Genomic DNA, 25,000 nt, shown 5'->3' with positions numbered 1-25,000 from the left:
GCCACAGTTTTCGTTTGTGCGGACTTTCTGGCAAAATCTCGGTTTCTACATCCTCCTGTGAAGCTGACAGGTGGTCCACACTGTCGGCATAATACTTTGAACGTAACCCGTAAAATTCGATCTCAGCTAAGAAGGTCTCTTCACTGACGTCGTGTGGCTTAGCTAAAATACCTCGTGACTGATAGAAAAACAAGATAGCGTCAAACGATGGTTTGTCTCGAGCAAAGACGTACTCGTCGCGTGTCGCGTTATAATACTCGCTCCGCCGCGTCGGAGAACCAAGCAGCGTTTCCGGGTAACTCTCGAGAGTCTCCTCATAAGTCTCATACCGCATACCGCTGACGTTAATGATTACTCGTGGACTACTGTACGCGGGAACAAAGCATGAAGTCTTGCTACGAACTCTTCGCAGGCGCGGAGTTTGTAGTCCAGCAAAACCAGTGTTGTAAGCTTTAAGCATTATATAGTTTGTCTAATGCTATGTTCCAATGAACCAAAAAGTTGGGTTGTGACCTATACATAATTTAATCCGTAACAATGTAATTCATTTATATGTGGCTCTTTGCGATCCACTCACTATCCTCCTAAAGGACCTCTCATCTAGTTGTGCGTCATTCTTTTGTACGCAACGCCTCCACTGGAAATCTTTTCCATCAAAATAAATAGCGGCTCTTGTTACCTGAAAAGTTAAGTATACAAGTTGTAGATTATAGAAAACAAGTCCCCAATTATAAATTTCTAGTCCTCCTAGTCTCTAAATTTAATTTATGGTCACGATTGTCTTATTTCAAAGACGTATGGAGAGCAGGGCCTGCGTCGACAGGGATTTATTTTGTGACTCGACGCCAGATGTGCGTCGTGTTTAATTAATAGCCTCATCAGAACTAATATGTGATTTGGTTTTATCAAATGAGTTGATAAAGTTGACTCAACATCTGTAACACAGATTTGTGAGTCGACGTCAGTTTTGAGCGTTACATTTTCGTTAGCCCTTCGTCAGTCGTTACAACGAATGACTAACGCTGGACAGGTCATCCGAGAAATCTTTCTTTCGGTGGCCAGAGAGACTTGGGAAAGAGAACGGATTCCCCATACATGGGCTTCTTCCAACGATATTTTTTTTTACCTTATTTTAGCTACGCAGCTATTTTTAGAGAGGCGCCTGATTGGCCAGTTGTAATGACGTAATGAAATTTCAAATGTGCCCAAAAATTGAATTAGCTGTGCGAAACTAAAAATAGACTTTAATTAAAAGACTAGAGCGAGTTTCAATCGAGTGCCGTAAATCGAAACCACAGTAATTACTTCGGCTAATCAAAAACTATGGAGACAATCAGATAAACCAATTAAAACTCGAAGTAATTACACGTAGCCGACAAAAAGCGCTGGAAAATGCGCACGCGCGAGGAACGATTGGTTTTGGTTTCACTTCTGATTGGTTGACAAAATGGCGCTAGAACTTTGAACAAATCACTAAGTGAAGTAATGCAAAACGAAAGTTCGACACTCAATTGAAACCGCTCTATGATTGGACCAGGGGATGCGTTCTCTTGACTCATCCTCTCTTGCTTCAATATCTGTTCGATTTTGTTGAAAAGCGATGTTGAAGCCATTTGATGTTAATCTTTGTTGACTCAAATATTGATGATGTGTTCAAACCGTTCGCCACCCCAGCAGTCAACATCGTGCAACATCGTTCAAGAAAATTGAACGCATGTTGAAGCAAATTTTGAAACCTCATCCTTCGATTAAGATATGATGTTTGGTTTAATTTGATTTGCTTTAAGATTTGTTGTCTCCCTAACCTAATTAGTAAAGTACTTGTGATCTGCTGCATCACTTTGAAACTTTACTACGTGGTCAATATTGATTCAAGGGAACTTCCCTTCCTAACAACAGGTCCTTGGTAGGACGTTTCTAGAAAATCGCTTTCTCAGAGTTTTAGAACCACTTTATTCATATCAAACATTAGCATAGCGTGGTTTAGTTTCGCACAATTTGCAGTAAACAGCTCACGCTGGATAGTCACTCAGGGTGAAAATTTTCTGGTGTTAAGAGCTTGTTCTTCTTCTTTAGGGTTGTTCTGTATATCTATGGCAAGCCGTTGCAAGAATAGGCTTAGGCTCATACTAAGTTTGGGAAACAGCAAATTTCAACTCGAGGTTTCCTTTTCTAAATAGCAATTAATTCTTTCTGGGCGCAGTCTCGAGGTCTGGTTTAGTGAGCTAGGTATCATTCTAAATAAAGTGTCTTCTTAAATGTTTCCGTGAAGAACAATGAAAAATGTCTCTGATTGGTGCATTGGGGGGACTACCATGTAAAAAGGTGGAGTGCTCGTCGGAAATTTTGTAAAAAACCTCTAAGAGGTACCAAAATCCCGTCTTGTGGGTGTGGCATGAATATTTTTCGCCATTAAGAGGTACCAAATTATGGGTTTTAATTAGACAAAATTGAAAAACTGTTAATTGTCAAATGTCTCAATACCGCTAAGGCTCCCACTGTGGACCTTCTGAGGCTAAGCACCATAAGATGTACAAAAACCGGTTTTGTAACCCCTTAAAAGTACGACTAGGAGCCCCGTCCTTTTTAAATGGGAGCCCCTCCCCATGCATTCATGTTAGCACGAGGAATGAGCATGAGGAATGAGCAGGCGCCGTAAGGTTCAAATAGCCGATTTCTGGCTATAAGAATCCTACGGCGCATGTTCTCCTATATAAAGTTTCCCAGAGCCTCGGGTCATGCACAGAAATGAGATCCAAGGCTCTGGTGACGAGAATGGCAAGGTATATAACGCAATAAAAGTATTCCTTTTCCTTCTTTTTCTTGCAGAAAAGATGTAGTGCGAAATAGACCGTTTTGCAGATATGGCGGCCATTTTGATTTCTATTGCTTCAAATAGCTATTATAGGATGCCCAGGGGGCAAATACATCTTAATTTGCCCCCTGACAATCCCATAATGTCTTTCGAAATAATAGAAATCCAAATAACTGCCGTATCTTATAAAAGGTATATGTAATATGGCTAATTATATGTAATATGGCTAATTATGAAGATGAGATGTGGACGTGCGTTTGGTTTCTCCGTCTTGTTCTCTCTTCTTCTCCTTACTGCTCGGCCACTTGACAACCAAAACCATGGTAATCGGTTTCTAGAGACCCAGTGTCATTTCCAACTCTTTTCTGGCCAGGATGAGAGCATATTGGCCGTAGAAACTCGAGATTTGGATGCTTCATCGTTTTTGGCCTCGAGTAAATTAGGTTGCACTACAGGATTAGGGAACAAAACCTGCGTTCTTTTGATGATACCGCCATTGTTACTGGATTTATGGAATTACAATAATGGAATGACTTGCTATTATGAGATCTCCCGCGAGTATTATTTCCTACTGCGTCATCCTACTTTCTGCAGATGCTTGAGTATCAGAAGACACAAAAGACACAAACGCCCGTGCATTTATTATTCCGGATCAAGTGCGACATTTCATCCTCTATTGATCGGTGATTTAGTATTTAAACTCAACCCGGGTCCCACAGGAATCAGGAGAATACCGGCAATAGTGTCCTCGCGAGACGTCAATGTAAACAATAACACAGCGGCCTCGACTGGTGTTCGTCGGAACATTAAAAATCTTATCAGGATTACTTGTTGTCACAACAACCCTACTCCGCAACGACCGCTGAATTTCTGCTTATGGAATTGCCAGTCCGTACGCAATAAGACTGCAGTTCTCCAAGAATATTTGCGCAGTAATAAGATTGATGTATGCGCATTAACTGAGACTTGGCTATCCTCGGATGATCAGGCGGTTAGAGCTGAATGCACTCCTATTGGATACATGTTTCATGATCAAATACGCTCTCAGCGAGGTGGGGGTGGTATTGCTCTGTTGTCTCGCACAGAACTGTCCGTGACCTTTCACACTGCTGGGGAAAAGACTTCGTTTGAGTTTGCTGAATATATTGTCATCTCAGGAACCAAAAAAGTGAAGGTAGCCATTATCTATCGAACACCGTACTCAGAAAAACACCCAGTAACGGTATCCACCTTTCTCGGCGAATTTGCTGAATACCTAGAATCAATTGTGCTGTTATCTGAACGTCTCCTCATTGTAGGAAACATGAATATTCATGTGGACGTCCCAGATGATCCCGACGCTTTTAAGTTTTTAGATCTCCTGGAGTGCATGGGGCTTACACAACACGTGATTGCATCAACTCACCGTTCTGGACACACTTTAGACTTGATCATTACACTTGACTTGGATGGCCTTGTTCAGACCACGCCCATCTCTGACAGTTTCTTGTCAGATCATTGTGGTGTTCTATCTGAACTAACTCTCCGTATGCCGGCTACAACTGTTGAAGAGATCTGTTACCGGAAGACTAAGGCTATAGACATTGAATCGTTCAAGGATGATCTCAGGGAATCGAGGCTATGCCAGAATCCACCCGATGAAATTACTGATCTTGTTTCCTGTTACGGTTCAACCATGACTGGCCTTTTAGATAAACACGCTCCTCTCCAAAAGAAGACTATCACGGTTCGTCCGCGGGTTCCTTGGTTCAAGAACGAAATCAAAGAAGCCAAGCGTTTACGTAGACGGTATGAGAGAATATGGCGAAGGACGGGGCTCGAGTCAGACAGGGTTAATTTCATTAAGGCACGCAATCATACGAATCACATTATAGAGCAAGCAAGGCGTGACTATTATTTCAACCTTATTAATGAAAACGATTGTGATCAAAGAAAGCTTTTCAAGACGGCCAGTGCACTGCTAGGAGGGTCGTCACAGGAAAAATACCCCAAACACTCTGACCCTACTTTGCTTAGTAATGATTTTGGGAGATTCTTTATACAAAAGATCGATGTCATTCGCTCAAAGCTGGATAGAATTGACTCCTCATTGAATCACCCTCACCATTCGATCAGAAGTAGCATTCAAGAGTCTTCGTTTGCTGGCACACCCTTCAATAACTTCCAGCCAATGTCGTTAGAAGGTATCAAAAAGCTGGTGCTGAATGCCCCAAACAAGACCTGCGACAATGACCCCATACCTACCAAGATTGTTAAAGACTGTATTAACGAACTCCTACCGACCATTTCCAACATGGTTAATCTTTCGCTCAGTAGTGGTCGCTTTCCGGACATTTGGAAAGAGGGTTTAGTGAGACCAAAGTTAAAGAACGCCAACATGGATCTGATAAAGAAAAATTACCGGCCCGTCAGCAATCTTACTTTCCTTTCAAAAATCACTGAAAAGGCAGCTGCACTACAAATCTCCGATCACGTGTCGTCCAATCAGATGCTTCCGGAATTTCAATCAGCCTACCGAAAAAAATCACAGTACGGAAACTGCCTTACTGCGCATGCGCAACGACATACTCGTCAACATGAACAAACAACAAGTCACATTATTAGTGTTCCTAGATTTAAGCGCTGCTTTCGACACAGTCGACCATGACATATTACTGCGGCGCCTGGAATACAAATTTGGAATTAAAGATCAAGCAGTAACGTGGTTCAAATCCTATCTGTCGAATAGATCTCAGCGTATTGTAATCGGCAATGCAAAGTCGGACAGTTTTGATTTGAAGTTTGGTGTGCCACAGGGCTCCTGTCTCGGCCCAATGCTGTTCTCCCTTTACACCAGTGAGCTATTTGATGTGATTAGCCAGCACCTCCCAACAGCGCACAGTTATGCTGATGATACTGGTATCTATCTGGCTTTCAATCCAAATGATGATTCCAATCAAGACGCCGCCATTGCAGCAATGGAAGCGTGCCTCTGTGACATCCGTAACTGGAGGATCAATGATAAACTCATGATTAACGATTCCAAGACAGAGTTCATGCTCATTGGGACGAAAGCGCAGCTACAGAAAACTAAACGCGCTACTCTAACTATCGGCGAATCCGTCATCTCTCCGAGCACGGAACCCCTTAGAAACTTAGGGGCCTGGTTTGACTGCAATTTCAACCTGAACTTCAACATAACCAAAGCGTGTAGGAGTGCTTTTTTTCATCTTCACAACATTAGACGCGTCAGAAAATATCTAAGTATAGAATCTGCCCATAAATTAATCCACGCTTTCATCACAAGCAGATTGGACTATTGTAATTCACTTTTATACGGACTACCCTACTGCGCTCTCAGTAAACTGCAGCGTGTTCAAAACGCAGCTGCAAGAGTCCTATATCTAGCACCACGGTATTGCCATATCACACCTATACTATACAAATTACACTGGCTACCTGTAACGTTTAGAATAGATTATAAGATTATTATAATCACTCACAAAGCAATCCATGGTACAGCTCCTAATTATTTATCATCTCTCGTAAATTTTAAACCTAATTCTTCCTACAGCCTCAGATCAAATAACAAATATCTGCTTTCAAATCCAGATTTCAGGACTCCCCCTACTCTTGGCGATCGAGCCTTTGTGGCCGCCGCACCAAAACTGTGGAATAATCTTCCGTTAGATCTTAGATGCACTTCTGATTTTAGAGTTTTTAAACGTAATTTGAAGACTCATCTTTTTAAAAAAACTTTTTCTGATATAGTATTGCAATCTATACACTAGAAATTTATTCATTCCTGTAACATTTGCATATATAGTGTTATATATTGTTTTATTATTGTAAGGCCCCTTTGACACCTGTATAGTTGAATTTGCGCGGTATAAATAAATTTTATTATTATTTTATTATTATCATTATAATGAGAACATTTTCATCGAAAAATAATAATAAAATTCTACGTCCGAATGATTGTCAACGAAATATGCAAAAAGAGCTTCTTCCACAATTTATAAGAAGACTTCATAAGAAAAGTCTAACTGTAGTGCTCTCCTTCCTTCCTGCTTTTTGTGTTGTTACGAACAAATTAAGTATTTTCTTAAGAAAAAAAACGCTTCAAACCTTTCATTGTTTAGTAACAACTGTGGTTAAAACTAAATGAAAGCGTTGGGCGTAATTATAGCGTCACAACAACCTCTTGCTTCAGTATTCAAGAAATCGATATTTCATTATTATTTGTTGTCACCTGTTTGCCATTAAAGGAGAATTGAGTATTTGATAAGAGCAAGTTTCTCGAAACTCACCTACCTCAGTTTTTAGCAATATGGGATATAGGGAAACCTCCAAATTAGTCATTTATCGATTTAAGCAAAAATCTTAACTGCCCGTCTAATCAAGCTGTGAACATTATTGTTTCTATAGAGTGTGTGATCGCTTACTTACGATTCAAAAAAAAAATTATTTGGCGTCTGATTCACAAAGGGCACAAGTGACTAATTAGCTTACCTAAGAAACCACAAGAAAAAATGATTTGGGACAAAAAAGATCGTGACCCAGCGTGCAATAAAAACCAAGCGAGAATTCCGCCAAACAGACTACCGTGCGAGAGGTCACTGCTTCAAATCCTCGAGCGAACCAATTCATTAACACTGGGGACAAATAACTGGTTAAATGCGCCAACTGCAAATTGTTGGCCTGTCTAGTAAAGTCTTTTCTAGTAAAGACCACATACCTTTGTCTCACAGCCATTGCTGGTGATAAAAAAACTGCGTGGAAAGTTAATGAGCACACTCGCGGCTCAAAAAGAGCTTGGGAGGGCGGAAGGGCGGAGTCGCCTTTTCTGAGAGACTTTGACAGGAGCGGGCTGTGATTTGCAGAACGAAACAATAGATTATACAACAGAAACAATGCACCTATCCCTGAAAGCAAAAGAAGCTATACGGGTCATAGGGACCGATGAAAATGCACCTTGTAGCACTGATAACAGAAGAAACTGCAGATGATAGGGAGCAAATGAATGAAATAGCAGGTCAGCCTGGGATTATTCCCTTTTCTTGCTATTCTCTGGGCCATCTGTTCCATGTGTCGTTTAATGACCTAACTTTTAACCGCATATTAACAAGCAGTATGGTTGATGTCCCCTAGACAGCATGGTTGAATTATCTCTGAAACGCCCAGAAAAGCTGGTTTAAATTAATGCTTTTATACTTTCCTTTATGATCATAGCGACGAGATTTGAAAGAGGGAAAATAAAACCATAAACAAAGGAAAAAGTAACCGTTTTTAAATCTTTGCATAGCAATAAGTAGTTTATGTCATACATAGTTTCCTGTTCTAAGAACACATGAAACGAAAATAAGTGCTATCTTCAACCTGACCTTAAAAAATTATAACTGTCACTCTATTTAAGAATTTATACGTAAGCGTAATCATGCATGATAATTATTGTTTTAAGTTCCCATTTCCATGACGCGAAGATTTTTGGGTATGTAACTTGCTTTTATGGCTGTTTTGATACATTGTCGACAACAATATAATATAAGTTCTAGTCTATTAATTTGTTTGGGTGGAGCGGCAAGCAAGATAACAAGACAAGAACGCTTACGGCACTTCATAGAAGCATTAGTGATGCTGATGCAAAATTCATGAGCGTTTCTGCACGTTTTTACGTTATAGCGAATTATTACTACTGAGACTTGTGAGTGGTATAAATGTCAACCAAGTGTAAATTAAACAACAAATATCTGGTACTTTCTGTGAATGAATAGGCCAAGGGTAAAAAAGAAAATAACATGCTTAAATGACCGCCTTCAATTTAATTAATAGCCAACAGAGAATAAATAACAGAGTTTCGAGCGCTTAAAGAAATGTTTACGATGCCAGAGTGACTTGTCTAGCCAAAGACGGGAGAATCTGAAGTTGAATAGCAGGCAAGGAGGCTAACTTTGCTCTGAAGTCGTTTCGTCAACTTCATGCAGTGCATAAAATAATCCACTCAATAAAATGACTTACAAATTCTCTTTCGTCGAAATATCGAGGCTGGTTATTTACATTCAATGACTAACCTTTCGTAATTAAGGTTTATCAGCCCAAAGCACTTTGAGGTCGAATAATGATTCCTCGGTTTCATTGAAACTGATTCATATTTATTTTTACTTGCGAGTAACGTTATTTAGACACTCGTCATGCGACTGGGAAAACTCAATTTATTCAAATTAAACTACAACATTTCTCCTTTGATCGTCAATTTAGCGCGACAGTTTCTTTAACTTTAAACTGCAATTTAATACAAAACATGGGCGAATATCAGAAATCCTCTTTGGTCCTGAGTGAAATCCATTTTCTAAAACGATCCTTCAGTCAAAATTATCAAATTTAAATATTGAATCCATACTCAGCAATTCAACTCTGTCAAAGTACCACCACACAACCGAGGAAGTTATTGCTAAACGTTATATATTAAGTTCGATTTCTCGAAAGCAACAAGTACGGATTCTCAAATTTAGCAACATGGAAAACATTACAAATAAAAGATCGCGCGTGTGATAATTTTGTTTCCACATTTTCTGTCGAGATAAGACATAAAATGACTAAAACATTCCCTTGCAAAAAGATAAGCCAGCCAACATGAACAAATGTTTTCAATTTAAATCCGCGTGCACTAATACACGTACGCTTTCGTCGTGATGGGCAGTGTGTTACTCAGTGCAAAGTATCTTCAAAAATGTAAAAATGATGTGTGTTATATAATTTGCGGAACCAAGCGTTTATGATTATCCCAAGCATTATAATTTTAATATCTGGACCTTAGTCGGATAAACATGTTTAGATAACACACTATTCGATACCATCTCTTACAAGGACGTTTAGATATGTCTTGCTAATGGATGGTGAACGTGTGTTGGAAACTTTATAGTTATCCCAAACAAGCCTTCAAATTTTTAAGGGAACAAGTTAAAAAGTTGAAACCGGCTCTAGTCAATTCTCGAAGTCTCACATTTAAAATATTACGCAAAACCGTGGCAAGATTCGTTCATTGCTAAATTAAGTGGATAGCTTAATGCGAAAGAAACAAAATTACGAGTTTTTGTAACATCTCGACTGTACGAAGGGTCTTCGTCTCATAATATCTGGAAATTAAAGCAAGACTAAGTCGAGAAATTAATCGCTACTTACCTTCCACCGTCGAGGCTTGAAATAAATCGCCGAAAAGGGTTGTTCCGGAGTTCCTTAATTGGGGAGGATTGTCACTTTACATTCCCAGAATCTTAGCATGATTCCTTTCACGTTGAATTACTGTAAAAGAAAGAATCGCGATGCTGCTTTTGCTAATTTGCATATATTTGGATAACGTCAACAGGACTAAAAAGTGAGTCCTTGAAAGGAGTTGTATAATTGATAGCGGAAAGCGAATAATATCAACAACGATGTGTTTAGAACTTTAATTCGAAATAGAAACTAAACGCCATTTCTCCGTGTGACGTCAGAAAAGAACAGGTGTCTCTTTTTATGCAGGCCAAAAAGATGTGATCAAAGAAGCTCTAATCTGCTTAGATTCTTAAGTTTCACCGTTTTGGCTTATTAAGTACAATTTGCAATCAATACCTGGGAACATTAATTTTTGAGTATCCTTAAAAAGTGATAAAGTTTTTTTTTTTTTTTTTTTTTTTTCAGTTATGAACTACTTTATTAGGTTCGAACCTCAACTGACGACGATGCTTTTCAAGAACTAATGACAGACCAGTTTATAAACCAACTTTGAACAAAATTTTCCTTGCTTCTGGTAACTAGAATTGGCCAATTGAGTTCCGACGTTGTTTTAAATTCGAAACAATCTCAACTGTGATATTTAATAACGCGAATAGTGAAATTTACTCGCCTTGCAACGGTTCTGGAAGTGGGAAGAGCGAGAAAAAATAGGTACGAGTTCGAGAAAAAACGAAACGGGATTATCATAAAATTGAATCGAAAGAGAAAAGCTTGTAAAGGTTTTGAGTCCCAAACACACAAAAAAGTTTGTGTTCTTAATTTTGGTCTTACGTATATTAAGCGTGTTGTTTCGTACATAAAATATTATAAAAATGTTTTTTTTTTTTCGATTTCTTGCTACAGGGAAATTGGAGTCCCTCTCCTCGTTCTAAAATATTTCAGCGCACTTCTCTTGTATAAAAATGCTTGCTATGCAAAGACACCATTCAGAATCTTACAGTCAATCAAGAATTACCGGACATTGCAACTAATCTCATTATCACCACCCCTAGCACTTCGTGCATTTACTTCTTGCCAAAAATTCACAAACTGAACAACCCAGGTCTCCCTATCGTTTCTGCCTGTAGTTGCCCTACCGAACTCACTTCTAGCTACTTAGACAGAATTATGAAGCCTATCGTCAAATCTTTGCCATCATACATTAAAGACAGTACACGCGCACTGCAAATTTTCCGCGATTTCAATTTCTCCGTCCAAGACAAACTTATTTTCACCATGGACATTACATCTCTATACACAGTCTTTCCCAATAGCGAAGGTCTTCAAACACTTATTATAAACACTTTTTCGATCAATGCACTGTCAAAGAACCAAGCTTGGAAACGCTACTCCGCCTTGCCGAACTTGTTTTAACGCTTAACTGTTTTTTTTTTTTAATTCGCCGGGAAAGATTAGAAAAACAAATTGGTGTAGCGATTGACACACGAATGGGACCAAAGTATGTTAATCTCAGGCTTTTTGTACGATATGTTGAACACCAATTTTTTAATCAGTACAACGGCCCCAAGCCTGAGGTCTACGGCCGCTACATTGACGACTGCATCGGCGCTATTTCATCCAGCAGAGAAGAACTCGATCAATTTATAACCTCCGTTAATTCCTTTCATCCGGCTCTTAAATATACCTGGGAAAGTTCGGAAACTTTACTGGCTTTCCTAGATTTCGAAGTTTTCATCAGTGGCAACGGTTTATGCACCAGTGTGCACTACAAACCTACAGATTGTCACAGTTATTTGTTGTATTTATCGTCACATCCGTCACATGCCAAGAACTCCATTCCTTATTCTCAATTTCCTAGACTTCGAACTCTAGGTAGTGATGACTCCGACTTTTCCAGCAAATCAGAGGGGATGTACCAGTTTTTCGAAAAACGTGGCTATCCTGTCTCTGTAGTCAAAGCGGGCCATCATCGTGCCCAACGATTTGATCGACAGTCAGCACTAAAAACGTCACAAAAGATAAGTATGACAGAATTCCATTCACCCCCACTTTCCAACCTCATAATCACGCAGTAAAAAGTACCATTCTTAATAACTTTAAATTACTCCAAAATGATCTCGAGACTGGTAGAATCTTTTCGCAACCTCCACTAATTCATTCAAACGCGACAAAAACGTTGGCAACTTTTTAGTTAGTAGCGCACTCAAAACAAGCGAGCAACCCGGCACTTTCAAATGCGCGCGCTTACGATGCAAACTTGTCCTTTCACTCTTAACACTAGCAAAATATCAGGACCTAAGCGATCTGTTAAGATCACCGATCGTTTCACATGTGTATGTTATGTAACAATTTTGCATTGGCGAGACAGGTAGACGACTAGGCGACCGATTCCATGAACACATTCGCGATGTTGAGAGGAATGACAAAGATGCATCTAAGCCAGTCCATCGTCATTTTATTCTCCCTAACCACTCCAAACAACACATGGCTATCTGCGGCCTTTCCCTACATCTAGGTACGACGGAAAGCCGCAAGAATCTGGAACACAAATTCGTCTTCCAAATCGGCACCCTTAATCCCCATGGTATTAACGAACGCTTTTCATTTTTCGTTGCCATGTTACCACCAATAGCGTAGCTCCTACTCTACTACAAAACTACACACAACCCATCAGTAATTTCTCGATTCGCTCTGACGGAGGGCTAACGCTCGGTACTGTGGTCAATTTACATTATCAACTCAGTTGATAAAACCAAATTTCTGTGTGCTATTTGAAACTTTCCCTTAAAATGCTCTCGTAAACATGATGAGTAAACTCAATAAGTAACGTCTCGAACTTTCTCTTTGTTACGTATCAAAGACTTCACGCTAAAATTAAAATTAAATTTTGATCTAAAATGCAAAACTAATTTAGGGTGCGTTCGATTGACCCTATTCCTGAATAAGAATACGCGGAAGTGTTGATTTAAACCGGTATAGCATTATAGCGGGTATTTGTCAATTTTCATATGAATCTCCGTAAAAATGAAGGATTTCTAACCTCTAGTCCATGTATTCCTATTCTGGAATAAGGTCAATCGAACGCACCCTTAATAATACAATCGTGAGACTGTCTGTTCTTTCTTGGCAGTTTCTTTGCGATATTCTTCAGGAACAAGCCACGTTCTCCCATTTCTACCAAAAGCCTCACTCGATTCGTTTCAGAAGGATATCTCAGAAAGAGGCCCAAAGAGGCCAGCTAGTGAAAAAAGACGAATCTCAGCTCTACTGTACATGATTTGGTCTCTTGAACTCCTATAGGTTTTCGACTTCAGGACGAACTCAATGAGGAAAGCATTTCAAGAAAACAGTGGAACTTCGCAATAATTGTCGATATTTTTTGTGAAATTACAAGAGGAAACTCTGTGAGTGGTACGTTATTTACAGTAGTCCAGAACCAACGACTTTCTGAATAATTTAAGAGTTCGCACGCTCTCTCACTGACTGAGCTTTAATAGACTCTTGAGCGCTGAAGCTATTAACTATATTCATACGACAAACGTCTTGTACAGTGCTGAAATCGGGACTGAAACGTTAAATGCCTTGAAAACATGGAAAAAATAGAGCGCTTTTATGGAATGCTATGGAGTTTATCCTAAACGGGGCGACGACAGTGGATATGGGAAATTCAAATTCATTTATCATGCGATGTACTTTTCCTTTCTTTTCATTGGCCAAGAGCCCACCACGTGACTTGCAAAATGAGTAATATTCTGCTCATGAGTAACTGAGACCCTGCTCTTGCGTGAAAGTGGAAGATCGGTTCTATAAATGCGTTTTTTAGTGCGGCATTTAATTCGTCCTGTTTAAGGGTTCATAAAGACGGGCGAGAGACGCATTATAACTCTGGACGCACTAAACGATCTCGTCTCTCGACAGTCTTTGTTACAGGACGAATTCGAATGACGAACTTAAAGGCATTTCCCAAAGTCGTGTAGACTCATTATGCGTCTGTAGCATAAAAACGGCCAATGCTACATGAAAGGTGACGACCCCAGTCTTAAGTAATTCAGAAAGAAATATAGTACAAATGCTTCAAAATGCAAATGCATTTTTTTTGTTCTTTGGTTAAAAAGAGGCCAAAGAAGGAAACGAATAGTTTAAGTCCTAGAAGATTAGTTCCAAGGTAACCCGGCGTTCATTTGAAAAGCGAGAATTTCAATTTTTGCGAGTCCTGTCATTAACCAATCAGAGGGCCAAGGCTAATTTAATATCCGCCATCTAAAAAAAAAGGGAATTGGGGGGTGGGGGGGGGGGGGAATTCTTGATGTTAGTTCGACTTAAGAGCACACCATCTCCCCCAGTCACAAAAACTGTCTCTAAATTTTGGATTTATTGAGATCTTGTTTCAGGTTGCTTTCGATGCTTTCAAAATTTAACTGGAAACGTTTTGCCATTTTGAATGTTGTGTTCGACACACAAATTGAATTTAACTTGTCACAATTTAATGTCACTCATTGAAAAACAGATAACCAGACGTTTTTCAATTATCCCGTCCACATCAATGTGTTTACATTTTTTCAGAGGTTTAATTTATTAAATTACATGGTAAGAATAATAATTTATTCACTACTTTCAATTTCCAATGTTTTTTAGGAAATATATATAGGTTACTATTTTATTGATGGCTAAGTCTACATACAACTTAAACGGACGAATCGAAACACTTACCTTTTTACGTGAATGTAACTATCCGTTTCAAACACTGTGAAAAGATGTGACTTTAAAATTATAATTCCAATGCAAAGAGTATTTGGAATTTTTCAGCCGACGCTCTGCATAATTTGAGCAAACTTGAAAATTAAATCGAGCATTTTCTTCACTCAACCGCTTTTCCAGCGTGTTCTATAAACGAGGGTACAGTAATATGCAAAACGTTTTTTTGTTAATAATCATTGTTTATTGACCGCAGATGAAAGTCAAGGGTAAAATCTACTGGTAATGATAAATGAAAACATAATTACAAGAAATGTTTAGCCCTGTAATTTCAGGTTTTTTAGTCGTAAGTGTTCTTTTTGTAAAGCCGCTGTTTTCAATAAGTATTACACATTCGAAATCTCATTCAGTCAAGTAATTTTAGAAATCATTTTGCCCAATTATACTATCCTTCTAGTCAGGATTAATTTTAAAATCAGTTGGATATCATTTTATTCAAAACAAGTGTGGTCAGATAAAAAACATGAGACATTTCTGTTGATCACAAACAGAAAATTATACACGAGTTTACTCAGTTACAAAGGTTCTTAGTGGTTTAGGGGGCGTGTAAAAATAGATTTTTTTTGTTGACTCGCTGTACCAATTCCGCATCGTGTAGCAATGCTTGTACATAAGGTTAAGATGGTCTTCTAGAAATAAAATTAATTGGACAAAATGAGGTTATAATGTTGATAGAATAAGTACAGATTGAATTTTTTTCATAATCATTACACGTTTACAATGGATAAAGGAAAAACAAAATTATATGTTCATGTACATATTTTGACTGGCTCTTTCGATGATCAAAGCATTCCTTTGCAACATCATTTTTATTGGGAAATATCTCTTCCTAAAGCACCTCGGCTGATACTCCACCTGGAACAAAAATGACCCTAGCCTGAAGCAAAACTTTGGGGTAGTCGCGCACTGAATTAAATATTCCTCAGATAATCCTTTCCCCAAGTTGGAACTGGGCTGAGGTGAAAGCTCGACCATTTAATAATTGATGCCGTTCTAAGGTGTTCTGATTTCATGCTGTTATCTATGGATCACGGGTTTTTTTACGGGAAGAAAAAGAAACAGAATGAATTTACCGTTCTCCTGCTGTTAATAAACTGAGCCGGAACCATTTTCCTTGGAATCTACGAGTCTTTCGTCATTGTTATGCAGCGGCGGTCGCGATTCCCCCGCAAAAACAAATAATGTAGATATTTTAAAAAATTAATTGCGATACCCATCTGTTTTAGCAATTGGAGGCTTGTTTACAGGGAAAATTTCGTTTATTACCTCATTAATGCAATTTGGTGTTAGAGAAATGTTTTTTTGATATCCATGTCGACATTGACATTCCAAATCATCGTTATGTTTGTTGAACTAATGTGGTATCGATCCAAGGGGAAACATGAATGCGGCACGTTGTTGTACGTGTGTCTGCGCAGAGAGCGAGCTAGGAATGTTTACACATCCAACCATCAAAACAGCCGCTAAAATAGAAATGTATAAACTCACAGAAAACAAGAAGCGCATAAGACTCAATATCCGAGGATGTCGCTATGAGACTTTCCAAGCAACTCTTGACGAATTTCCTGACACTCTTCTTGGTTCCGAAGAGAAGCGACGTAGGTTCTACGATCCTTTTAAGGACGAGTATTATATCGAAAGGGACAAATGTGCGTTTGATGCGATTCTCTTTTATTACCAATCCAGAGGTATTTTATCTCGACCTTCAACAATTTCCGCCAATGTCTTTGATGAGGAACTCAAATTTTACGAGATTCCAACACACCAGACTGCCGAACAAGAGATGAAGGCCGAGGAGCGAATGCCAGTCAAGGCATGGCAAAGAAAACTATGGGGAATTCTGGAATATCCGGAGTCCTCGAAACAGGCAGCTCTTTTTTCCAAGCTCTCAATGGTTGTAATTGTGTTTTCTATCGTTGTGTTCTGCGCAGAAACCATGGATGTGGCGAGATCTTTGTCTTTGCCGAATGCCACGAACAATGCATCGGTGTTGGAACTCGTAGGAGACAAAGCGGTTTCCAAAAGACCACGATTGTGGTTCATAATCGACACGTGCATTATATTCTGGTTTTGTGCAGAATACATTTCTCGTCTTGTGTCGGCACCAGATAAAATCGGGTTTATATTTTCCTCTCTGGCGCTAATCGACCTGGCGGCTATAATTCCTTATTTCCTTTCCTTAATCCTTGGTGAAGGATATGCTCCGACATTCTCCTTCACGATTTTGAGAATTTTTCGACTTTTGCGAGTTGTCCGGCTGTTGAAGCTTACACGCTACGTCGCAGCGCTAAGAATTCTGGGAAACACACTCCATACATGCCAAGAACAACTTCTTGCGTTACTCTTCCTCATAATTATATCTGTCATTCTGTTTTCAAGTAGCATATATTACATCGAAAACGAAGCCAATTCAGAACAGTTTTGCAGCATACCTGCCTCGTTTTGGTGGACTATCATCACCATGACTACCGTTGGTTATGGCGACATGGCGCCGATAACCCCCTTAGGGAGGATAGTGGGGACATTTTGCGCTGTCTTTGGTGTGGTGGTGATGGTTTGTCTTCCCAGTCCCGTGTTCATTTCAAGCTTTAACGAAATATATTTGCAATATGTCAGTACGCTAAAGAAAAACGAAGAAATGGGAACAGAACGTAAACAGGAGACCATGACAAATGGAATCAACACCTCTAATAAGTTATTGCAAAAAAGAAAGCACTATCGAAGTACGCCGGCTCATAAAACGCACTAAGGAATTTTGCATCACGGAGCAAGTTTGAGTCATTAAAAAACTAAATTTCTAAACTCTAACCTAGCGTAAAGTAAATTCGGTTAATGCAGGATTCCACAACCAGGCCAGTAGTGTTATTCAAAGATAGGATAACTTTATCCAGTTGCTGAGTCACTGTTAATAGTATACACCAATGAGCCAATGACTCAGTAGGGAGATTACGCAAGGACGACGCGACGACGACGACGACGACGACGACGACGACGTCAACGAGAATGTCTTCTAAAAATTTTATTTCCTTTTACTGAAATAACCTTGTTATAACCCCAAGTCGTTCGGAATGGAAAGTGTGTATCAACATAGCAAGAATGAAATTGGCATGAATTGTGTGTTTCGATTCTTAGGGGAGAAAATTGCAAATGTTTCGTCCTCTACACAACCTGAAATTTGGTCAATTCAAGTTGTTGTCAAGACGAGGACGGCAAAAATAGTACCAAAATGCAAAACGCACGTGCAGGGTGTGCACAGCGTTTGTTTTTTTCTCATTAGAGCTATTGTTTTGTGGCGTTCTCGTAGCCGTGGTCGTCTTCCTTGCGTAAGCTCCTTAATGTCTTTGTTGAACGGGGTTTTTACAGACAGAGTTATCATGTTTATATTGACTTTCCGGGCGAAACCAAACCTTTCCAGACAATCACAAGTCTCGCATGAGAAATTGGTACCCATGGTATTGAGCATGATCACTCGTGAGAGCCAATTCTTTTTTAAGAACTCGTTTAAAAATAGCTTGATCTGTGGAAATGCCGTCACATTAACCTAATATTGGAGTTGTAGGCGCCTGGGCCCGATTGTTCAAAAGCCGATTAACGCTAATTTCTCTACTCCGAAACGCTGTTCAACGCTGATATTCGACAAAACTTTTACCAGAAAGTTGCAAAACTGAAACCAAAGTTGACGCTAATCCTGGATTAAGTTAATCGGCTTTCGAACAAACGGGCCCTGGTTATTGGTTCCTAACACACAGTTACAATAGGCAACGTTCGATATATCAATGTTCACAAGTGGCTACTAGGTTTTATGGTTAATTTAAGTTTTCTTTTGTTTAGAAATCTGCCATGAGCCTTGTGAAACAAAGAAATGTGACCATAAAGCCTAGTAGCCATGCCTGAATATTGATATTTATTAAATGAAAAAAAAAAACTCTTTTTGGATCAATTCCGACGTTTAGAAGTAAGCGAAAAGGCAAGAAATTGTGATGACCCTACATCTGTCTGACCACAAGGTATTAAACAACATCGCATCTTCAAGTTTTTTCGATTTCGCTCGGATTTTCTCTCGTATTTCGTACTTCCAAATTTTTTGAATTTAGAGAATGTTACATTCGCGCTTGTTGGATATCAGACATCTCATATCCAACGTGTGCTAATAAAATAATTGTTAAATATATCGATTACTCAGATGTGCTTAAAGTGTTCAGATTCACATTTATGTGAATAAAGCCTGAAACTTTGCACTCTCAGATTGAAACTTGTGGATACTGACTTATCCACCGAATAACGTCATCCAGCCTTTGAAAAACTTTATACAACGACATGTCAGGCCATTTTTTGACGAGCTTTTAGATAATTAACAAATCGAAAGTGGTTTAGCTAAAAGGCAATAAGACCTTTGGTGTGCAAAGATTAAGGGTGGCATGAAGAATGTAAGAAGTATTGATGTTTGTCAGTAGGTTTGGTGTATAAGTCAGTGGTAACTATGCCCTTGAGGATGGAGTGAACGAATGATTGCATGTAAATTTGATGGCAGGGTGAATTCCGTTGAGGTAAGTTGCAAAATTGTTGAGGTTCTCCAGTGAATGTGTCTATCTCATAAATATGTCGTCTAAGTAGAGCCACCATATGCGAGGTTTGTGAGGAGCGTGTGCTATTTAAAGCGTTGGTTTCAAATTTTGCAAGAAAAAAGGTTGGCGTATGAAAGGGCCATTCTCTTACCCATAGCGGTACCGTGTGTTTGTAAGTAGTAGTGTTTGTCATTGAAAGAAACTTTATCCATAGTGAGAATCACATGTATGAGGTCATGATCACAGAGTGCTTCATTCTTGATAGTAGAATCGGTACGGGTGTTGATAAAATGTCGACACGGGTGGTGTAGAATTTTGGTGTAGAGAGATGACTCGTCAAGAGTAACAATAGCGGCATTGTCAGGTAGTTTCCTCAGTTTATTGTATTTGCTGACTGCTCATGTAATTCAGTCACCTCGACTGCAATGTGAGTTAATAAACGAGATTATTTATTTATTATTTTATAAGTGGTGTGTACTAGAGGTTGAGATGATGGTCGACGAATTGTGAAAGACGTTCAGCGGCGCAGATGTAAGATCATTCACCCTCCACCACCATATGGCCCGAGATCTATTCCCTGACTCAACGTCATAGGGTCGAGTTTGTTGCCGTTCTCTTCTCCGCTCCAGACGTTTTTCTCTTGTTACAAGATTCCAGTTTTCCCATTTCACCAAAAACCAACAATGTATTTAATTTGATTTGATATACTGTTTCCCTAATTAATTCCTTTGTGCTCGGCTACATAAGCTGGAAACTTTGATAAAATGAGTGATTACCGTCCTTGTTATCATTACTACTGTTATTGTTGTTTAGTTATTTATTTATCATCATCATCATCATCATCATTATCAGCAGCAGCAGCAGCAGCAGTAGTAGTAGTAGTAGTAGTAGTAGTAGTAGTAGTAGTAGTAGTAGTAGTAGTAGTAGTAGTAGTAGTAGTAGTAGTGATGGTGGTGGTGGTAGTGTTAGTGGTAGTGGTAGTGGTAGTGGTAGTAGAAGTACTAGTAGTGTAGTCGGTTGCAGTAGTAGTATTGCCTTCAAAATTGCATATTTTACAAGTCTTGGAATTACTTTCCTACTTCGAGCATATGCACGCAAGAACAAGTTGTTCTCATCATCATCAGTGACATAAAAAACTAATTAACTTCGTTGTCAAATGTCATTGGGACACCGTGCTAAAACTGAACAATGTTAACGCTAGTACTGTGAAGATTCACTCTATCCGGAATATGATAGTAGGTGAAGCATAAACTTGAATACTCCGGAGAGTATTCAAGAGCTCAGGAGAGCTCGAAAGAGAGAACTCGAGCTCAGGAGAGCTCGAAAGCTTATGAAAAGTAAGTCCACAAAATATCCAGAGTTCAAGTTTATGCTTCGCCTACTAATGTTAACGCTGTTGGCATATTGTCAATGATTCATGCTGCCGGTCCTGAAGAATCCTCCTCACCCACTTAATCCAATGTTAACTTCATTGGCCTATTCTTTGCAGCCCAAGAGAATATGAAGTAATAGAAAGAATCCTCCATTTTTTGGCCTTATTCCGATGAAAATGATTGAAATCTGTTATTTGCTTTGTTTTATACTGTGCTGTTATTTCAAGGAGACATTATGATCAGTTACCGCACCCCATGTCTGACTATGAGCGTACAACTTCAATGTATTTCTTTGTGCAACGGTGGTTTTTTTGTTTTGTTTTTAAACAGACCGAGTTATGTTCAGATCATGGATCCCACGAAACCAGACCTTTCCAGCTAATCACCAGTCTTGCATGAGAAATTGTTGTACCAATGGGATTGACAATGGTAATTCGAGCAAGGCGAATCTTATTAAGAACTCGTTTAAAAATAGCTTGTACTGTGAAAATGCCGTTACATAGATCTATAGTAGTGCAGTTGCAGGCTCCTCCAGGGTTATGGGCTTCCTTCAGTTAAAGTGAAAATGGGCCGCGCCGTCAGGGGCCATCGATTGATCGACCGTAGCTTGAAATCAGTTGAATACAGCGCGATTTGAATAGGCCTGCTAAGCCTGAGAAGATAGAGCCCAAATTGGTTAGCTTGCTTACTTGAAAAAAATGACTTTCTGACTTTCAGAAGACGAATATTAAATTTCCACTCGCAGATTTTTGAAGAACACTGTTGAATCTACACCCTTAGCCAACTGAGAACGAAATTGAGACGGTATAAAGACAGTTTTAAAACTTGAAAGTTTCAAAACCCAGCTCGTTTTAGAATGGGAACCATTTGCAAGAGCGACTTCCTCAATAGTTTTACTGCAATCTAATTATAAATTTCCATACGCAGCAAAGGGAAGATACCGATTTTTTTTTTCCCAAACAGTCGATGTTGTGATTTAATAATGGTGAATTCCGGAATGAAAATTGTTGAAAACTATCAGTGGAAATGACTTTTTTCAAAATGGCACATTTGGTGTGATAAGAGAGGTACACTGTTATCAAAGTCGCAATTAACTATTTAGAGTAAAAATATCACTTGGCCATCAGTTTTTCAAGCAAAGATGGAGATTCACGGGCGAATATTTCTTGCTGCCGTTTTTCCTCGATGATATGTTCTTCGTATAGGCTATTGAAATGCGATACAAACACGGGTAAGGGCATAATAAATAGCAATATTATCCCAAGTAACATGCAAGCGCTAGCCAGTGTTTTTCCAATCACAGTCTTGGGCACAACGTCTCCATAACCTACGGTCGTCATGGTGATAACGGTGAAATAAGAGCTTTCCATGATGGTGCTGACAGTGCCGTGGCCTTCGACATAAATTATAAAGCTTGCAAACACAGCAATGGTCATCAACACACTCAGAAATAAGGCCAGTAGCATTCTCCAAGTTCCCTTGAATGCCTTTCCAACGATTCTTAGGCCGTCGCTATAGCGGCTGAGTTTGAAAACGCGAACAACCCGAAAAAGACGAATGGTACGAAGCACACTAAACGAAGTGACTTGGTGGTAAATTTCGGAGCGCCATCCGTAAAGAGCCACCGTTATGAAATACGGAGCAATCGCGAGGGCATCGACTAAACCAAACAATGAGAGAATGAAGTCGCATCTGTTGGGAGCCGCAAAAATCCTCATCAGGTACTCAACCAGAAAAAACATAACAAAAGATGTTTCAACGAGAAACCACACAACTGCGGCATGGCAGGCTGGAGAGCGCGCGTCATCCGTGCAATTTTCTTGACAGTTGTCGTAAAATAGCTCACCCGCCGAGTTCAACTCGCCAAAAAGAGTTATATTTATGTTGTTTGTGAAGTTCTTAGAACAGTTTAGTTCTGGTATCGTTTCCAAACTGAAGGCAACAACGGAAAGCAGAATCACTGTTATGAAAATTTTCACCCAAACCTTGCCTGCATAACTGCGTTTAGGGTATTCCATAAGCAACCAGAGGCTCTTTCGGAATTTTACGGTCCGTTGTTCCCAATTATTATTACCAGTTATTTTCAAAATACTCGGCCCGTCAGAATTCTTAGAGTTTGACATTTCATGTTTACATTTTTTCGTCCAGATTGTGCCATCTTTCGTTGCCGTGTGAATGCCGAAAAATTCCAATTCTTCGTTGAAGAGGCCTTGTGGAATGCTTTCTGGTCGAGCAAGTATACCTCCAGATTGATAATAGAACAGAATGGAGTCAAACACGGCTGGATCACGATCTAAACAATAATGCTTTTCAATGGGATCGTAGAATTCTTTTCGTTTAGTTGGACAGCCGAGCGTGGTATTTGGAAATTGTTCCAGCGTGGATTGAAACGTCTCGAACATGGAGCCTCGCACATTGATTCGAATGCGTTGTTTTGTAGCGGGGTCATCACGATCATCCGACTTGTGGTCGAGAAAAAATGCACTGGCCGGACGAATCGATGATATGCGCTTATTTTCCGATTGGCACAAAGGTAGTGTGAGAGAAACGTTCATCAAGACTCGTTAACGTAAACTGAACCCCACTCAGTGAAAACGACAACTCATATCACGTTTTTTTTTTTTCCTGTTCGCTTGAAACAATGCGCAGCTCGTTTTTGGCATCAAGTTAACCTATGAAGCTCTTTGTATCGCGCGAGTTGTTTGTCAGCTATGAAGTAATAAGTTATCACCAGAAGATAATTGGTTATAAAATACACAGCAACAGAGCATCACCTGCTGGGCTTCAGTGGAGGAGAAAAAACTCACCGTATGAAAGCAAGCAATCAGATAATATACGAACTCTCAACTCGCAAGAAGATCAATTGTTTAGTTGTTTAACAGCAAAAACCCTGCAGGTGTATTCATAAATCGTTATCTTTTATCAGTGAAAAGTGCGGTGAAAGAATAGGATCACACCATGTCAGAAAACTTGTAATTACATAATAGTTTTTTTTTTTGTTTTGTTTTTGTTTTGTTTTTGTTTTAATATTTGGAATATAACATTAGGCAATAGTTTAGTCCTCGTTTCCCTTGATCGACACGTCAGATTTTTTCGTAGCCTATGTTAACAAAGGATCATATTTATGTCTCCTTCACAACCCTCGAACACGAATTGTATCAATTGTTATTGTACATGTATCGAATTTAATTTTATACTGAACAGTAGCTTCGTTTCTTAATTACTATTTAAAATGAGCATTAATTTATTTTATTATATGGCTTGTGTTTGTAGCCGATATAACGCGCGCTCTGATTGGCTAATTGTCACTGAATTGTAGGGCATTATCCTCCCGTAATGCCCACGGTCCGATTACGGGCTTGCAAAAACAAAGCAAAAGGTAATTAAAAAGCCATATAATAAACTACTTACTAACCGAGCTAGCTCGAGCCGTACTGGGAAATATTGGCCCTCGGTCGTTTTTGTCCGTACAAAAACGACCGAGGGCCAATATTCCCCAGTACGGCCCTCGCGCTCGGTTAGTAAGAAGTTATAATTGGCTACAATAGTACACGCGCTATGATTGGATGCTGAGCGGGCAAGATTTTCTAGTAATGACCGGGCATTATGAAAATTTTTCTCGGCTCGACGGCTCTATTGAGTTGAGACTAAAAGCTAAGAGCGCGTGGGAGAAAACAACAAAAAATATGTACAAAGTACAACTATATTTTCAAAAACTAAAAGAAAAACTAGCATGCAGATACTTCTCTCTTGATGTATTGACCTCGCTACCTTTAGATTTAATTTGATTTCTGCATCCCTGTAAGAAAAAGTTTCCGTACTCTTCTGGCAGATTGTACTGCATGTTTGCCAGAATTCCAGAAGTCATAAACTTGTGCATAATTTGTAGCTCTACGGTCTTATTGTTTGTGTGATAAGATTCCAAAATACCATTATAACGTTCAAAGCTAAAGAGCCAAAATCCATAAATGCTCCCATAGTTCTGCACACATTTCTCAGATGCAAGTGGATATGCATATTCGGTGATATAGCCGATTCACCATTAATCTTCTCATATACCTTAACAAAATGCAGCAGTTTGCAATCTGCAAGAATTAAGTACATGGCTTGCAAAGGAGGCGACAAGCTAAAACAAAAGACTGCCAATAATGAAGATGCTGATCACAGACCACATCCTTAAGAGCATACATTGAAAACAGGAGAACAACGTTTTTCCATTGAGTAGAAGTGTGCCCACCATAATTGGATTTGATGTTTCCCGTTAGTCTTCCAGTGTCTGATAATGAAGAAATTTCCTC

At 39.3% G+C, this 25,000-nt stretch overlaps 2 protein-coding genes and 1 pseudogene across 2 annotated transcripts; 1 reads left to right on the top strand and 2 right to left on the bottom strand.

The window, feature by feature from the left end:
- The window catches only part of LOC138032870 (potassium voltage-gated channel subfamily A member 1-like), a 39,879-nt pseudogene that overhangs the window by 2,606 nt on the left and 12,273 nt on the right, over window positions 1-25,000 (bottom strand).
- LOC138032924 (shaker-related potassium channel tsha2-like) lies at window positions 16,008-18,983 on the top strand. Its single transcript, XM_068880643.1, has one exon. It carries the CDS (start codon window positions 16,146-16,148, stop codon window positions 17,511-17,513), a length of 1,368 nt encoding a protein of 455 aa, XP_068736744.1. The 5' UTR covers window positions 16,008-16,145; the 3' UTR covers window positions 17,514-18,983.
- Window positions 21,815-23,257, bottom strand: LOC138032000 (potassium voltage-gated channel subfamily A member 1-like). The gene has a single exon (XM_068879586.1). It carries the CDS (start codon window positions 23,255-23,257, stop codon window positions 21,815-21,817), a length of 1,443 nt encoding a protein of 480 aa, XP_068735687.1.

The sequence above is a fragment of the Montipora capricornis genome, chromosome 14 (genome assembly GCF_036669925.1).
Source record: "Montipora capricornis isolate CH-2021 chromosome 14, ASM3666992v2, whole genome shotgun sequence".
Lineage (NCBI taxonomy): Eukaryota > Metazoa > Cnidaria > Anthozoa > Scleractinia > Acroporidae > Montipora > Montipora capricornis.
This window is presented reverse-complemented; position numbering and strand designations above follow the sequence as displayed.